This window comes from Heloderma suspectum, chromosome 1 (genome assembly GCF_057233095.1).
Source record: "Heloderma suspectum isolate Gila_16-S chromosome 1, 16-S_ref, whole genome shotgun sequence".
NCBI classification, from domain to species: Eukaryota; Metazoa; Chordata; class Lepidosauria; order Squamata; family Helodermatidae; genus Heloderma; species Heloderma suspectum.
The window spans coordinates 81,164,132-81,183,311 of record NC_139458.1 but is presented as its reverse complement, the minus strand read 5'-3'; the positions used below and the strand labels follow the sequence as shown (position 1 = coordinate 81,183,311).

General features: G+C 42.8%; 1 protein-coding gene across 23 annotated transcripts in view; it reads left to right on the top strand.

Annotated features, from left to right (window-relative positions):
* Nucleotides 1–17,633, top strand: part of MADD (MAP kinase activating death domain) — a 151,070-nt gene extending 133,437 nt beyond the window's left edge. For all 23 annotated transcript variants that reach the window (XM_084849462.1, XM_084849584.1, XM_084849565.1 and 20 more), the window contains 2 exons: nt 11,811–11,857; nt 16,135–17,633. In XM_084849462.1, coding sequence (XP_084705588.1) covers nt 11,811–11,857; nt 16,135–16,242 — 155 coding nt within the window. In that variant the 3' untranslated portion in view covers nt 16,243–17,633. The remainder of the gene's footprint in view (nt 1–11,810; nt 11,858–16,134) is intronic.
* The last annotated feature ends 1,547 nt before the right edge of the window (nt 17,634–19,180 follow it).

Genomic DNA, 19,180 nt, shown 5'->3' with positions numbered 1-19,180 from the left:
CTGTAGACATCATATACCTCGACTTCAGCAAAGCTTTCGACAAAGTGCCCCATGATCTCCTGATGAGCAAACTAGCTCCAAGTGGGCTAGATGAAACAACGATCCGGTGGATCCACAGTTGGCTACAGAATCGGACTCAAAGAGTGCTTATCAATGGGACCTTCTCAAACTGGGGAGAGGTAACGAGCGGTGTACCGCAGGGCTTAGTCCTGGGCCCAGTGCTCTTCAACATTTTTATTAATGTCTTGGAGAAGGAGGTGCAGGGAATGCTGATCAAATTTGCAGATGACGCCAAATTGGGCGGGATAGCTAATACTTTGGAAGACAGAAACAAAATTCAAAGTGATCTTGATAGACTGGAGCACTGGGCAGAAAACAGCAGAATGACCTTTAATAGGGATAAATGCCAAGTTCTGCACCTAGGAAAAAGAAATCAAATGCACAGTTACAAGATAGGGGATACGTGGCTCAACAACACTACAAGCGAGAAGGATCTTGGAATTGTTGTCGCTCACAAGCTGAATATGAGCCAACAAAGTGATGTGGCTGCAAAAAAGGCCGATGCTCTTTTGGGCTGCATTAATAGAAGCATAGCTTCCTAATCCTGGGAAGTACCATTTCCCCTCTACTCAGCACTGGTTAGGCCTCACCTGGAGTACTGTGTCCAGTTCTGGGCACCACACTTGAAGAAGGATGCAGACAAACTGGAGAGGGTTCAGGGGAGGGCAACAAAGATGATCAGGGGACTGGAAACAAAGCCCTATGAAGAGAGACTGAAAGAACTGGGCATGTTTAGCCTTGAGAAGAGAAGACTGAGGGGAGATATGATAGTGCTCTTCAAGTACTTGAAAGGTTGTCAGAGAGAAGAAGGCCAGGCTCTCTTCTTGATCATCCCAGAGTGCAGGACACGGAATCATGGGCTGAAGTTACAGGAAGCCAGATTCCAGCTGAACATCAGGAAAGACTTCCTGACTGCTAGAGCAATACGACAATGAAACCCATGACCTAGGGAGGTTGTGGGCTCTCCCACACTGGAGGCGTTCAAGACGAAGCTGGACAGCCATCTGTCAGGAATGCTCTGACTTGGATTCCTGCATTGAGCAGGAGGTTGGACTTGATGGCTTTGTAGGCCCCCTCCAACCCTACTATTCTATGATTCTATGATTTTATGATTTTCTGCTAGGGAAAGAAGAGATGAAAAGAGGATAGGAGGAGAATGAAGACCTTGTGCCGCATGAAGTGAGTGTAGAATTTAGCCTAGATGAAGTTCCCTGTATTAAATTTCATTTTTATTATCAGAGTGCTGTGATGGTGGGGCTATGTAATATAGAAAAGAATCACACTTAATGAAGGTGGTTCTCCAAGACATCCTTAGAGAGTATGTGCACTGGTACAAAAAATCAGGTCAGAGCTAAGGCTATGTGCCAAATTGTAAGCAACCCGTGCTACTTGCACTCCATCATAGGACAGTTGTGTAAAGAGATTTACATAAATTTGCAACTGATGCTTAGGATCCAAATGACTGCCCAGAGCGATCACTTGTATATCAATCATCCAGAATCTACACAAGGCTTGGAGTTGTACTGGTGCTGAGTCATCCAGCTTCCACTTTACAAGGTACCTTTTAACCCCTTTCCTGCTTCATGAACACTGTTACCTGGGATGATACACCTTTGTGTAGTATCTTAATTTTTTTTAGTACAAGACAGTTTGTAAAATTGTTTTACTCTTTGGTTTCATTTGTATTCTGTTCTTCAGTGCCATTAACGTCTTCCTTTGAAAATTGCAGCTCAATCCTAAGCCTGTTTATTCAGAAGCAAGTCCTATTAAATCCAATGAGACTTGCTTCCTAGCAAATGTGCTTATGATTGCATCATTAATGTGAATTTACATAGTATTTGGGGTTATCTTGCTATGCTCAGTTACTTGGATAACTGTGGATTCTGTTTTGAAAAAGTGTATCCTTTCTGGATCCCCTTCATGGATCACTGCCTTGTTGTGGCGAAGGGGCTTGCGTAACTCAGTGAAGCCATAAGCTATGCCGTGCAGGGCCACCCAAGACGGACAGGTCATGGCAGAGAGTTCTGACAAAATGTGGTCCACTGGAGAAGGAAATGGCAACCCACTCCAGTATTCTTGCCAAGAAAACCCCATGGAACGTATCACAAGGCTAAAAGATATGACACCGGAAGATGAGCCCCTCAGGTCGGAAGGTGTCCAATATGCTACTGGGGAAGAGCAGAGGGTATTTCCAAGTAGCGCCAGAAAGAGTGAAGCGGCTGGGCCAAACCCAAAAGGACACTCAGCTGTGGATGTGTTTGGTGGTGAAAAGAAAATCCGATGCTGTAAAGAACAATATTGTTTAGGAACCTGGAATGTCAGATCAATGAATCAAGGTAAGCTGGAGGTGGTCAAACATGAGATGGCAAGATTGAACATCGACATCTTGGGAATCAGCGAACTAAAATGGACAGGCATGGGCGAATTTAATTCAGGTGACCATCATATCTACTATTGTGGGCAAGAATCCCTTAGAAGAAATGGAGTAGCACTCATAGTCAACAAAAGGGTGGGAAAAGCAGTACTGGGGTACAATCTTAAAAATGATAGAATGATCTCAGTACGAATCCAAGGCAAACCATTCAACATCACAGTAATTCAAGTCTATGCCCCAACCACTGAGGCCGAAGAAGCTGAGGTTGATCGGTTCTATAAAGACCTACAACACCTTCTAGAACTAACACCAAAAAAAGATGTCCTCTTCATCATAGGGGATTGGAATGCTAAAGTAGGAAGTCAAGAAATCACCGGGATAACAGGCAGGCATGGCCTTGGTGTACAAAATGAAGCAGGACAAAAGCTAATAGAGTTTTGCCAAGAGAACATGCTGATCATAGCGAACACTCTTTTCCAACAGCACAAGAGGCGACTCTACACATGGACGTCACCAGATGGTCAATATCGAAATCAGATTGATTATGTCCTTTGCAGCCAAAGATGGAGAAGCTCCATACAGTCAGTAAAAACAAGACCTGGAGCTGACTGTGGCTCAGATCATGAGCGCTGCTTGCAAAATTTCGGCTTAAATTGAAGAACGTCGGGAAAACCACTAAACCGTTCAGGTATGACCTAAATCATATCCCTGATGAATATACAGTGGAGGTGAGGAATAGATATAAGGGATTAGACCTGATAGACAGAGTGCCTGAGGAACTATGGACGGAGGTCCGTAACATTGTTCAGGAGGCAGCAACGAAATCCATCCCAAAGAAAAAGAAATGCAAGAAAGCCAAGTGGCTGTCTGATGAGGCTTTACAAGTAGCTGAGGAAAGAAGGGAAGCGAAAAGCAAGGGAGAAAGGGGAAGATATAGCCAACTGAATGCAGAGTTCCAGAGAATAGCAAGGAGAGACAAGAAGGCCTTCTTAAATGAACAATGCAAAGAAATCGAGGAAAACAACAGAATGGGAAAGACTAGAGATCTCTTCAAGAAAATTGGAGATCTCAAGGGAACGTTTTGTGCAAAGACGGGCATGATAAAGGACAAAGAAGGCAGGGACCTAACAGAAGCAGATGAGATTAAGAAGAGGTGGCAAGAATACACAGAAGAACTATACAGGAAAGATCTGAATGTCCCTGATAGCCATGATAGTGCGGTCACTGAACTTGAGCCGGACATCCTCGAGAGTGAAGTCAAGTGGGCCTTAGGAAGCATTAGTAACAACAAAGCTAGCGGAGATGACAGTATTCCAGCCGAGCTATTTAAAATCCTAAAAGATGATGCTGTTAAAGTGCTGCATTCAATATGCCAACAAATCTGGAACACTCAACAGTGGCCACAAGACTGGAAAAGGTCAGTTTACATTCCAATTCCAAAGAAGGGCAACGCCAAAGAGTGTTCAAACTACCGCACAATTGTGCTCATTTCACATGCCAGCAAGGTGATGCTCAAAATCCTACAAGCTAGGCTTCAGCAGTATGTGAACCGAGAACTACCGGAAGTACAAGCTGGGTTTCGAAGAGGCAGAGGAACTAGAGATCAAATCGCCAACATTCGCTGCATCATGGAGAAAGCAAGAGAATTCCAGAAAAACGTCTATTTCTGCTTCATTGACTACGCTAAAGCCTTTGATTGTGTGGATCACAACAAACTGTGGCAAATTCTGAAAGAGATGGGAGTACCAGACCACCTTACCTGTCTCCTGAGAAACCTGTACGAGGGTCAAGAAGCAACAGTAAGAACCAGACATGGAACAACCGATTGGTTCAAAATTGGGAAAGGAGTACGACAAGGCTGCATATTGTCACCCTGCTTATTTAACTTATATGCAGAGTACATCATGAGAAATGCCGGGTTGGATGAATCAGAGGTCGGAATTAAGATTGCTGGGAGAATTATCAACAACCTCCGATATGCAGACGATACCACCCTAATGGCAGAAAGCAAAGAGGATCTAAAGAGCCTCTTGTCGAGGGTGAAAGAGGAGAGTGCAAAAGCTGGTTTGAAACTCAACATTAAAAAAACGAAGATCATGGCATCTGGCCCCATCACTTCCTGGCATATAGAAGGGGAAGAAATGGAAGCAGTGACAGATTTTACTTTCTTGGGCTCCAAGATCACCGCAGTCGGTGACTGTAGCCATGAAATTAAAAGACGCTTGCTCCTTGGGAGGAAAGCTATGGCCAACCTAGACAGCATAGTAAGAAGCAGAGACATCACCTTGCCGACAAAGGTCCGTCTAATCAAAGCTATGGTTTTCCCAGTAGTAATGTATGGCTGTGAGAGCTGGACTATAAGGAAGGCTGAGCGCCGAAGAATTGATGCTTTCGAACTGTGGTGCTGGAGAAGACTCTTACGAGTTCCCTGGACTGCAAGGAGGTCAAATCAGTCCATCCTAAAGGAAATCAACCCTGAGTGCTCATTGGAAGGACAGATAATGAAGCTGAAGCTCCAATATTTTGGCCACCTAATGCGAAGAGAAAACTCCCTGGAAAAGACCCTGATGCTGGGAAAGACTGAAGGCAAAAGGAGAAGGGGACGGCAGAGGATGAGATGGCTAGATAGCATCACGGATGCAATGAATATGAACTTGAGCACACTCCGGGAGAGAGCGCAGGACAGGAAGGCCTGGCGTGCTATGGTCCATGGGGTCACGAAGAGTCGGACACGACTGAGCGACTGAACAACAACAACAACAATCCTTTCTGGCTCAGAATACATGCTATTTTTCTGTTTTTATCATAACACAGCATCATATTAACTTTTATGGACAAAAAATAAACAAAAAACCTTCAGTGCTTAATAATAAAACACAGCATGATAAATACAGCAATAGCTCTCTTAAGATAAGGCACAAGCTGCGAATACCTAATGGCATCTGTCCTGACACCTACTGACAGAAAACAGCATTAGTTTTCTTAAAATGGACAAAGCAAAACCTAGCTGCTTCTTCCAAACTAATCTATGATGCGCTGGGGACAGACTGCTGGCTACAGTAACCCAGAAGCTGGTAGGGGATCTTTTCACTCATGTCTTGCCATTTTGTTTTCAGAGAGTATAGGTTTGTCTGAAACAGAAAATAGATTATTTGTTGGTATGGAGGGAAGAGTGCTGAGTTAGTGCTCCAGTAGGAACTGAGCAGTAAATGTCAGTACAGCAACATCATAAAAAGTACCTATTTTGCAGACCCCTTTCTTAATTGTATTTGAACAAAACTGCAACATTAGCAAGGCACATATGCAAAAAACAGCACAAGAACTCTTTGCACATGTATGGACTGTACATAGGTGCGCACACATACAAACACACACACGCGGCAGCAGCAGTACCACCACCGCAGGAACTTAGTAGGACAAGGGACAAACTCAAAAAGTTTTCCTTTCCCTTGTCCTGGAAAGAAATAAGTTGTTGCAGCCACAGCCTAATTGTCCACTTATTTAAGAAATACTTTAAAATAGACCCAGCATGCAACAGACCAATTAATCTTTTAAATATTTCTGCTAAATTGATGTTTTTAAATGATGGAATAGATGAAAGGCAAACAGAGTTCCAGAAAGTTGTTTTTATATGGGTTGTCCTTTGTATTAAATTGCCTAAACTAAAGCTGTTAGAAAGTAGTCAACCATGTTTTATGGTTAGCATGAATTTAAAGATTGGGGATGCCTCTTTCATCACAAACAGCGCTATACAGGGGCTGGCGTGCCTCTGATCCAAATTTCAATATGCTATGTTAAATTACATGGGTTAGGTAATTTGAATATGATTTCTCAAGTCACATAGAAATGAACTGTTTTGAAGGTTAAAAGATATAACAATAAAACTGATATGAAGTGTAGCATTTCTTATACCCTACTCATTGTGGAACCAATTTTCCATTTAAGAGTCTCTCAAATGAAATCTGCAATCTTTACTGGGGGATGGCAAAATATGCGCTATGAAGGGAGGACCTTTTCATTCAACCGTATGGAAGACCATGGCAATTATTAATGGATATGTCCTTTAAAGTTCAGTATAAACTTCCCTTTAACCACTTCTCTGGTCACTTGTAGCAAGTAAGAATCCTGTGAGTCCACATTCTGCCTTCTAGCTTTCTAGAAACTAGGTGGAAGATGAAGAACCTCATACCCAGCTGCATTTTAAACATTTGACTGCATTCTGAAAGCTATGCACAGAACTGTCTTCCTTCTAACCACAAATCTACAAGCTCCAAGGTTGGAAGGAAGCAATAGCCCAGTATGTAGCCATACTATAAGATATATAGCAGGAATTCATATAATAGATGAGAGAGTTAATCATTAGTTAATCTTAAAATTCCTAGTCTGCTCCATTCTGACAGTTTGGAGGTGGGGGTGGTGGTATAACCATTTAAAGAAAACAGGTCTAAAATATATTAAAATGAGAATAAGCTCCATTCCTTTCATTTGTTTAGCCCTGTCCACCAAAAGTATATGTGCATACCACAATCTTGGAACATTTATTTTCAGACTTGGACTGAGAAGCCTTTAGGAGAAGGGTGTTCCATAGTTGTAGGCCAGCCATTGAGCTACCCAGTTACTGTACAAAGTGCATTTCAGGTCATGTGTATTATTTGGGCTGGCCATACCATTAGGCAGAGTGAGGTGGCTGCCTCAGGTGGCAGATGTTGTGGGGACAGGGTCCAGTGGTGAGGTGTTGGAGGATAGTGATATGTGTGCTAGACACGTCCCACTGATTACACTTCACCTTGCATGGTGATCATTTTGTAAGCGTGGTTGTTTTTATGTTTGTTAGAAAAAATCCAGCACCACTTGTATGACAACAATGTGGAAGTTGGAGATGGGATCATAGGGTATATGTCTGGGTATGGTGCTCTACTGCAAGGAATTATTTAGAGAAGGTAGGAAGCATCAGGCCATTGGCTTGGAAATTTGAGTTACTGCTATGTATTCGTGCTTTATTTTTTTGTGGCCCCTTCACTGTCGCTGCTATGAAAACCTTCATTCTCCAGCAGGTAAAGTGATGCCCATGTCCCAATTTTTTCTTAGTACTTTGAATTCTCATTCACAGGGCAAGAGGCTGCAGGATGGTACTTGTGCACTTATTCCCCTTCATCCTTCTAACTTTAAGAGCAACAGAAATCAAATGCTATTCCTTGGGGAGGTGGGGGGTGGGGAGAGGCTTTTTTATTTTAGCTTAATTTTTAATACTTTACACCAGTAATGCTTTGATGATGATGATGATATTATTATTATTATTATTATTATTATTATTATTATTATTATTATTAATTTCTGTATAAAACCCTACAATTCTCTTCCAACCTTGTTTGTCAAACATATTTCGCTGTTGGAGAGTCTTTAAGCAGAGTCCTTGAGTTGGCATGCAGGTAGATTTAGTGAGCGTGATGGTCCCCTTCCTAAAACAGTATTTAAAAGTCAAGAAATTTGCAGCTCCCATTCCATCCTGTCCTTTGCTCTTGACTCGAGTTCCTACTTTCCTTTCAGAGTATTATGCTAACTCCAGTCTGATGTGTGTGCGCTTCATTTTTAAAACCTTTTAGTGGTATATAGCTGGTATCAGATTTATTTAATACCAATGAGTAAAATAGTTTAGAGAGAGACCTTGCTTTTTCTCTAACTCAGTTCCCTGATGGCATGAGGTAGTGCCTCCTGAGCATGTACATGTCTTAAAGAGATGAAATTTCTCTTGGATCTTTCCAGAAATGTTGAAGCTGCAATACCCTGGGTTCAAGTTATTGCCACACTATTTTGTATTAGAGTCCTCTCACCATGACTGAGTATATGTTGCTTAATCTTTATTGTGCTGTCTTAACCCTTTCCCCAATAGCCTTTGTTCTCTCATATATGAAAGGATTTGTCTGAGTTTTGTGTTTTTTCCCCTGTAAGCATTCATACTAAGTTCACATGTTCATAGATTGCCTATTAATTTTTTCTCTTACTAAGTGATATCATGGTTGATAAAATACTTACTCTACTCATTCTTCCTCATCTATCCCTATTTGGGGGGATCTACGTGGAAACAGAATGAGAAGCACTTTCTTGTTATATCCGGATTTTCTTGAAATTGCTTACATCTGTCAGGGGCACATGAAGCAGGAAAAGTGGAGTATACAGCAGCTAAAACCCCACTTTTACGGGTAACATGAAAAGTGCTTCTCATTCCAGGTGGGTGGAGTAGAACTGAGCATCATCAACCCCATCAGCCCTACTCAGTGAAAGAGAGAGGCTTGTTACCCGCCCCTATCCATGCTCCCCCCTATGTATATGGTGTGGGAGGGAGGAGGCTTTCCTGCAGAAACAAGAGTTGGGGGCTGGGGAAGTGGAGACAACTTCAGTCCTTTTCCTCCGTGCAGGATGTCTGTCCCCGACTAGCTATTCATAATATGTCATGCACAATAAAGAATACACAGAAAGGCGAGGTGTAGCCGGTACTACAAGCCTACCGTAGCAGTATTTCGCAGTAGTGTTACTGGGATCTGCTGAAAAGTAAACAATACAGGGAGCAGGAGGAGAAGGGGCAGCCAACTCCAAGAGCCCCCTCTCCCACTTTAGTTCCATGTGGCTCAGTCCAATGTGTGTGTCTACTCAGAAGTAAACCTCATGTCCTTTAAGGGAGGCTGTGTGCCCAGGTTTTTGCAGCCATGAAGTGTCGTTAGCACCTTTTTACTCAGGAGTAAATTCCATTATATTCAGCAGGACTTATTCCCTGGGAAAAGTGCAGAGGATCCTCAGCCTTGCTCTGTTTGCATTCCCTTTCCTTGGTTGGAACTTTATATACCACAAACCTTTCCCCCCGCCCCCTTTTCTGTGTAGCCTGGGACTGCCAGGCATGTGTGATGTTGCTCAGTCTCATACCAGGATCATATTTAAACTGAACTAACTGGAGGCTGATTGGGGGAGGACAGGAAATGCTGAAAGCAAGTTGAGCGGGTGCGTGTCCCCCATAAGCTGCCTTGGTGGGAGGTGCCGCTCAGTGAATGAGAGAGGCTTGTTTTCCGCCCCTGTCCAGGCTCCCCCTGTTACTATGCTCTGAAATAAGGCTACATACTGTGAATCATGAAAGCTACTACTGCACAATTGTGAAGGCTAGAAATAGTGCTGTAGTACTTTTATGGATTGGAAAGCCAGGCTAGTTACTCTGACTAGCGAAAGCAACAACTGCACAATTCTGAAACCTTGCTGTTGTGCTTTCATTAATGGGAAAGGCAGGCTAGTTACTCTGACTGGTGAAAGCAACATGCAGTTCTGAAACCTCGGTGTAGCACTTTAATGAATGGGAAAGGCAGGCTAGTTACTTTGACTGGCGAAAACAACTACTTTGCTATCCTGGCTCCTCAAAAATGTGCTACTGCGGTATTCTGAATGGGAAACACAGTCTACAGATTGTGTGCCCTACTGCCAATGGGAAAAAAGAGTGAATGGGGGGGGAGTGGTCCCACCCCTTGACCATGTCATTGCCAGGTCACAGCCACATCACAGAGGCACACCCAGGATTTAATGTGGAGGGACAGGGGCATATTGCAGCAGAACTTCCTGCGAGCCACTTTAAGTAAAAAATATGTACTGAAAGGACTTTCTGAAAATGTGGCTTTTCAAGAGGGAAGCTGCTGGTTGGCTGAGGATTGGTGACAGCGTCATCTGTCACAAACGACCCTGATGTGCTCTCAGTCTGCATTAAATCGGCCATGTAGCTCATGATGAATACAGGGTTTCCTTAAAAAAAAGTCTGCGGTTCTTCCTCTCAGATGTTTTGTGATAACACAGAAAATGCAATCACTTGGCAAGGAAAGGATTCAAAATTGTGTCTTCATTATTAGGTTTTAGAATATCTGTCTTTTGATATTCTTGATCTATGCAAGTCAGGAATTATACTAATGCACTAGCTTTTGATGTAGGAAATTTGAAAACAATGAAAGGAGAGCAACATTGCTTTGGTTATTATATCTGATCTCTTACTGTAAAGGGATTAGAAGTTGACCTTTAATTAGTAAAAATGACATAGTACTGGCAAGCACTGTTTATTATGCATTTAAGTAAAGTTCTGCTAGTTTATATATGAATGGTATATGTAACTTCTTTGAGGAATTATTGCTGCAGTGCAGGGAAAATCTGAAATCAAGCCTGAGAGGTCCCAAATTGGCAGTGATTGAACAGAATTGTTTAGACTCTTAAGGCAGTGCTTGGTAAATTTATCTTACTAGGGGCCCATCTACACCCAGCTTCTATTCCGGGGCGGGTGTGAGCCGAGGTCCCTCGTGATAGATGACGCAGTCACGACTTCACAGCCATCCGTGGGTTTTGCCTGGAAAATGCGGAGTTCCAAGGAGTTGTTTTGCTGTGATGTTTTTTGTTTGCTGCAGATTTCCCCGCGCTTGTGAGCCGTCTGTCCCTTCCCCAAACTGACTTCGCATTTTGCAGTGGGCATGTTATAGGCGCGCGTAGTGCCTGTGTCACTCTCTGGTGCCCTTTACTTCCCCCCATTCCTTCGCAGCTGTGCAGTTACAGAGGCACAGAGGGGTGTTTTCATATATTTGCAGCTTCGTATCTTCGCAATGGTTGCTTTTGGACTCAGTACCCAAGGGCTGGGGGGCGGGTCTTGGTGGAGGAACAACATCGCTCCAGCTACCATTTCGGAGTGATGGCTAGGCATGTAGTGCTCACGCTTGTGTGTGCAAACCATCGCAGGAGTCTCAGGCTGGGGAGCCTACAAACTGATGGTGCAGAAATTAAGGAGCACAAAACACCCAATTTTTACCTAAAACAGGGTCAGAAAGACACAGCAGAGCCCCTTAAATAGAAAACAGCCTCTGAAGTGTCGCACCCCCACACTCATGGGACTGCACAGCTGTGCATTTCAGTATAATGGCAAAAAAGAGGGCACGGTGAGTCTGTTAGGGAAGCGGGCGGTACATCGCGAGTGTATCGCAGGGCATGGTGATTCGAAGCTGCATTGCTGCGCAGTTGCGACAGGGTGGGGGGTCAAAGCGGTGCCATATAGATGGGGCCTTGGACTTTTCTGTATAATAAGAACTAGCAACACCAGCAAAGCCACAGATGATTCTGAGAGACTCCAAATGACTAGTGATTTCCTTAAAACTGGACCACTTTGAATTATTTATATTAGTATAGACTTTAGTGAACTGTCTGACATATTCTAACAGCAGAAAGGAAATAGGATTAGTAAAGTGCCCTTTCCCAGCAGCTGTTTGTATGTTTTCCTTCCCTTCATCTTTGGGAACATTGTACTATTCCTCTCATCTTTTCCTCTCGTTTTTTGAACTCTTTGTTTTGTCTCTTGCCCGTCCGGTTTTAGTTCCTGAAACTAAAGAAGTGGTGAGCCACAAGTACAAGACGCCAATGGTGAGTCATTTACTATATCTTCTGGTTATTTTTCAAGGTTTTCTTATCATGCCCCCTCCCCTGTGGCATATGAGCATTGTCCATCTTGCTAATTTTCTGAGTGTCACCTGTTCTGTTAACTTCAATTGAAGATTCTGGGGAAATACGCTTATGAACAATTTCAACTTGGAGAGAATAGACATTTAAGGACTACAAGAAGACACAAACCTAGGGATTTTAGAAACCAGAGGGAGAGAGAGAGAATCAATACGAGTATGTTTGTACTGTGTTTTTTAATGCTAGTCTTCATTTTATTTTTGTGTTGGCCTCCATAAATTAGTTCCATACAAGGGGCTTATATGGAATAAATTTATCTGAGAGAAAGAGTCACCAACAAAATTTGATGGCTTACAATTTATTGGATTACTTCTGCCATAAAGTATGAAATAGTCCATAACCAACAATACATTAGAAAATTGGATTTTAATCTGACTACCATGGGAATAGAACTACTAGTAGTGAAAGTTTACTTTTCTATCCCATTTTTCAGAAATTAGAACGATGTATGCTTTAAACTAGTAAGATAAGTGGGAATCTATAATTCCATCTTCCAAGTCTTGTTCTAAAATCCTAAATATACATGCATTGGCATAGGATCACTGGGAGCATAAGTATACTAATAATTCCCACTCAGGAGTGTGATTGAATTAAGCTGGAAACTAAAGTTTTAATTACATATAATTGTTGGGCATAGTATATTAAAGCAGATATTTTAATCATTTGAACTGTTTAATTTTTAAAAGGTATTTAGACAAATCACATGTAAAAGTACATTTGGATAGGTGACAAGAATTAATGGTTAACAGTCTGTTTGGATTACTACCAGGAATAAGAAATAGACTTTCTACCTGCCATTTTGAATTTATGTATATTTACTTATTCTCATTCTTCATAAAAATCCCAGTGTGGTAACAACAATGTTAAAACAACAGCAATAAAATACAGTAAATAAACATATAATAAAACCAATAAAACAATCCGCAGTGAGATAGATTGCATCAGCAACTAACCACTCATAAATGCCCAGGTAAACAGATGGGTCTTAGCCTGGTGCCAAAAGGTTAATAATGTTGGCATCAGGTGTGCCTGTTGGGAGAGGGAATTCTAAAGTTGAGGCGCGACTCATGTCACAATCCATTGTACTTCCCCTAATAGTTGGATGAAATGGGCCTCTCCCCCACCCCCCCAGCATAGGCAGGCTATTAGAGGGAGAAGCATTCCTTCCCATACCTGTATTCCAAGTTGTTTAGGGCTTTGTAGATCAACACCAGCACTGTGAATTCAGCCTGGGAATAGATAAGCAACCAGTGCAACTTTTTCGGGATCGGTGTTGGGTGCTCTCTGACACCTGTCCTTGTCAATCCTGGCAGCCATGTTTTGCACTAATAATTTCCAGATCATTTCAGGGGCAGCCCCATGTACAGCACATAACAATAATCCAAACAAGGGGTTACCAGAGTATGGGTTGCTGTGGCTAAGCTATCTCTGTCCAGGAACAGCTACAGCTGGTGCATCAGCCAAAACTGGTCAAAGGTACACCATACCAGTTGGGCCTCCAGTGACAAAGCTGGATCAAGGAATACCCCCACAAACTATGCGCCCACTCTTTCATGGGGAGTGCTGTCCATCCAGTTCCTGTGCCCAAGAACCACTCACTCACAGGACCCGAATCTTGTCAGGATTCACTGTAACCTATTACTGTCTCCGGGCACCAATCCAGCACCTGCAGGGCCTCACCTGGCTCAGATGGAGAAATAGAGCTTTCATCACTGCCACATCATAGGCACAATAATGTGCGGTCACCAGTGTTTGATTGCATTCACTCTGAGACTTACACCACTTGTGCTCAACTTACTGATGCTTGCTTCATTGCCTGTAGCTCCCCCAAATACCAGGGGGCTGACTGGGCCCCACCTTGCAGGAAAGGATGCTTGGGAGCAATTGTGTTAATAGCCCTTTCCATCTCACCATTCCACAGTGAAACCAGGGCATTGTCAGGAGTGCCAGCCATATTAGCTGGGAACTCCCCCAGAGCATTCAGGAATCCTTCAGATTCCATTAGTTTCTGGAGGCAGACCATCTTCACACACACACACACACACACACACGTAGAGGAGAGCAGTCGAAGAAAGTCCAACCCTTACCAGGAAATGGTCTGACCATGTCAGTGGGGTTCAATCACCACCACCACCCATTCCAGACCCTCTCCTCTCCACCTGGTAATAAAGGCCAGATCCAGTGGATGACCTGCATAATGCATAGGCCAGCAATGTAGTGAGACAGCCCCATGGTTATCATGGTGGCAATGAAGTCCCGACCCAGACCTCCTAAGGCTGCTCCAGCATGAATGTTGAATTCCCCCAGCACCGAAGCCTGCAGGGTCTCCAACACTACATTAGAGAATACCTCTGACAGCTCAGGCAAGGCCACTGTTGGGTGGGCAGTATACTAGCACGAGCCCTATTCTCTCTAGTACCAGGTACAAAGCCTTGAATCCGGTCTCCGGGCAAAGGTGGTGGACCACAGTGACACCCCCTCCCCAGCCCTCCAACATATGTTGGTCCTGCACTGAGTATGCAGGTGGACAGAGCAGTGCCAAATCAGCATTTTATTTATTTATTTATTTATACCCCGCCTTTTTTCCTCTTGCAAGGAACCCAAGGCGGCTTACATTATCCTCCTCCTCTCCATTTTATCCTCACAACAACAACCCTGTGAGGTGGGTTGGGCTGAGAGTCTGTGACTGGCCCAAAGTCACCCAGTGAGCTTCCATGGCCGAGTGGGGACTAGAACCTGGATCTCCCAGCTCCTAGTCCAACACTCTTGCCACTACACCACACTGGCTCTCATCACACTGGCCCTCTGCCCGGGTCTCAGTAATACATGCTGGGTCAGCTCCTTCATCTACAATCAGATCATGGATAATTGATATCGGGTTATGGACTGACCTAGAATTCAATACTGAATCTATAGGTGAAATTTAGCGAATGCTTCCTTTAAAACTGGGGTGGGCAACTTGTGGCCCTCCAGATGTTTTGGCCTACAATCCCCATCATCCCTTACCATTGGTTATTCTGGCTAAGACTTATGGGGTTGTAGGCCAAAACAACTGGAGGGCCACAAGTTGCCCACCCCTGCTATAGATTGCATTCATTGATCTCCTAATGCTAATCTACAGAACCACACCATATCTGCAGAAAGGGGGGGGGGGGGGCTAATCCGGGAAATAGGCCATAGATAAAATGTTACAGCTCCTGTGTAACTAATATCTATGTGCTGTTTGTGAAGTCATGTACTTAGGCCCTAAGGCTTAGGGTGAAGATAGATGTAATATAAAAATATGACTCGTGATGAGTCCCTCAGCTGCAGTGCAAACCCAGCTTCCACCCTGCTTTGCAATCGAAATGACAGATGTGCCTGTCAGCGAATAGAATGCTGATTCAGCTGTCAGCATTGCCTCTCCCCCATGCTTCAGGCAGGCTGTTTTCCTTTTCTTTTTAAGCACTGCATGCTTATTTAAACATTAATTCATTGCTTGATTTTTCTTTATTTTCCTAGTAACAGTAGGGCAGTCTGACTTCTGGGAATGCACCTCCTCCTGACAGCAGACATCGTCCAGGAGGTGGGGCTTCCACTTTCCTCAGCCAGCCCTGACTCAGTGGCAGAAGGCAGGGTTCTTCAGGAACTCCAGTAAAGGGTTGCCAGATCAGTCATCCTCCCTCTCCCCAAAGCGGATCAGTTCCATCCATAGCCAGTTTCTGCTGCCAACATGCAGAGTCAGTGTTTTTAGAATTCAGCCTTAGGGAGTAAAGGTATGTTGGGATTAAATGCAGGTAAGGGCACTTCCAAATTGACACTACTGCTGTAAAAATGGTACATCTGTCTTTGCCTTAATTTATTTGAGCCGAAATTGTATGTGTTCCTTATCATTATGGGTGGTGGAGTTGGTTGAGTCACCTACACTAAAACATTACTTCTCACCCATCAGAGCTTTCAATAATTGCTCTAGAACAGTCTTCCCTAACTTGGTGCCCTCCCAACGTTTTGGACTTCAACTCCTATCAGCCCCAGCCAGCTTAACTAATAGTCAGGAGTGCTGGAAGTTGTAGACCAAAACATCTGGAGGGCTCTAGTAATAAGGGATCTTTAAGGTGTACAATAAATCTCATTCTGCCCATAGAATCTGAAATAATTTAATTACCCAGTGTCTCATTATCTCCTTTTCTAATATCTTCTAGGCTCATGAGATCTGCTATTCCGTATTGTGTCTCTTCTCTTACGTGGCTGCCGTTCGTGGGAAAGAAGCAGAAAGCAAAATCAAACCACCTCGTCCAGTGTCCAGCTGATCAACTTCAGCACTGAAAAATGCATTGGCGTGTAATACTCCCCTTTCTATTGCTGTTACAGGAGCTCACATAACCATCTCTAATGAAAACTTGTTTGTTTATATATGACCCTGCAAGTCCCCTTTACAAAAAACAAACGTAACTGTTTGGTCCTGTGCTGAAGCTGTTCCTTGCATTTCTGAATATTGGCATCCCTTCTACAACTGAGTGTGGTCTACTCTGGCCAGTCTTTTGAAATTAGCTTTCCCAGACAATTAGCTCACATGATGTTCAGCTCTTTTTATTTGCAGTGGTACTATTGTTATTTTCTTTATTTCTAGACTCAAGCCTCTGTTTTCAGTTTTTCAGTTATGTGCACAATGGAAGCCTGGGTCACCCATTGTTGCTGCTGTTGAAGTGCACCACTCTTACATTATTTCCTTCCTTGCTCTCCATACTTAAACTTGTCAACATGAAATTCAACATGGCCCTTCTTTGTCCTTGAACGCCTCCAACCAATTCTGCAGAAAGATATGGTTCTTTTGAGAGAACCAAAAATATACATCAGTCATCTTCCGAGGAATGGCAAGAAATCATGATGCAGGAGGGATTAAGACTGGTATGCATGTACTGTACCTAATCTTTTAAACAGGAGACTACCATTTTGCTAACATTCCAGTTGTTCAGTTCACTAGTAGAGTGGTATATAGAATTCTTCATGGTAAGTGTATAGAATTAAGTGAGGAAAGTTTTAATAAAGCATCACCAGGACAGTGCTAATGGTTGAAACATATGATATAGTCATGTAAAGCATGAGAGTCTGGAGCACATTCTCATTCTGTTGTACATTGTCAGAAACTCATCAGGTTATGAAAATGGTTGTAAGGATGCAAACATTTGTCAATAACGCTGTATATCCCAGGTCTCCTTTTAGCCAGTGCTTCTGTCAACCTGTACATGTATATCAAAGAACTTTGCAAAAACCGTGCTACTGTGCAATGAAGCCTCCATTCCAGGTAAAGTATCCATTTGACTCTTTAGTTTTAAGTAGGCTCAAAAATGAATGTTTGAAATGTCTCTTTTTCATGGACTGTACTGAACTCTAATGCAAAAATGCACCAGGGTACTTGAAGGAGAGGATCGACAGTATGTAATAAACCACAGAACATCAGACAAATGGTTCTGATTGATGCTGAATTACCATATGACTTGACAAAGGATCTTGGCAACATGCCTTCAGAAATAATTGGGCTTGCTCCATGCAGCTTGGTCTGTGTAGCAATTGAATGGACTGCACTATGAAGGGGTGGGGAGGGGGAGATGTAAATATTTCAGTATCACATCTATTTGTAGAAAAGTGTACAGTTGTCTGAATGTGAAAATAAACTACCATTAAACCACTATTGACTCTTTTGGTTTGAGCCCTATTAGTCTTGCTATATAGATGACTTAAACTTCAAATAAACCAAAATATGTAACTGGGGAGACCACCTCTAATAGGTATATATAAAATAATTCAGGCAACAATCCTGTTGGTTTTTAAACAGAAAAAAGTCCTACAACTCCCAGAATGCCCCAGCCAGCCATGCTGGCTAGGGCTGCTGGGAGTTGTAGGACTTTTTTCTGTCTAAACATGCATAGGATTGTGCCATCAATTGTTAAAACGTATAGACAGAGCTGGCAAATATTCTATATGCTAAAAACATAATTTTGTATAATTCTATGTTTGGATTATAATTTAAATGTATTCTGTTTGCAGTTTGCAGGTTTTACAGACATTTTTAGAAAACACATTGTAAAGGAGAAAGAAATAGGGCAGGTGGAAATGACAGTGATGCAGTGAATTAAACAAATTATTTTTTCCATAACTATGAAGGCTGAACACTTGATTTGTCTTTAAAACAAAACCTGAGATAGATATGAATCAACACTATTTCAGATTCTGATTTTGGTATCTTAAGAAATAAATGGTACCAAAAAGTCTTCTTGTTAGTTTGCTATTCTTCTAATAACTGTTTTACCCTTAACTGAAACTTAATTGTCTGTGTTCTTAAATTCAATACATACTTTGTATAATTCCATGTCTGGGCTGGTTCATATTGTAGATGGCCAGATATGAGATGAGTAAATCCTTGGCCAGTTTTACATAGCAAAGGGATACTATTCTGGCTCCTTCATTCTTGCAACTTACTTATAGGCAAGCAGTTAAATGAAATGAACAAATTATACAAACCATCATATGCATGACCTGGCATATCCATATATTCAAGAGACAACCTTTTCATCATGTGGCCAGGTTCAGTAAGTAGTATTATTAATAATAATAATAATAATAATAATAATAATAATAATTCCATGTATTGAGTCATGCTATAGCCGAATCCCTCAGCATGACATATACAATAAAAGCAAAACAATACAACCAATAATAAAACACATTAAAAAGTATTACTTCAAAAGCAGCAGGATCCCCTCAGTACCCATCTGGCCAAATGCATATGCAGCTGCATGTGAATCAGCCATTAGTGTGCTCCTATGTCAGTAGCACTCCTCGGGGATGTCTCAACCAGCAATTTACTCTGAGCTGGCTGTATTTGGAGGTTGTTAGGGATACATGGGCCGCGGTGGCTTAGTGGTTAAGACACTGAACTGCAGACTGAAAGGTCGGCAGGACAGCAGTTCGAGACCCGAGTGCTGCGTGACTGAGTGAGTTCCCGTCTTCAGTCCCAGCTCCTGTCAACCTAGCAGTTCGAAAGCAAGAAATTGCAAGTAGATAAAGAGGTACCGCCTCGGCGGGAAAGGTAACAGCGTTCCGTGCACCGCGGTGTTCAGTCATGCCAGCCACATGACCACGGAAGTGTCTTCAGACAGCGCTGGCTCTTCGGCTTAGAAATGGAGATGAGCACCACACCCTAGAGTCGGGCACGACTGGTTGGGGACACCTTTACCTTTACCTTTT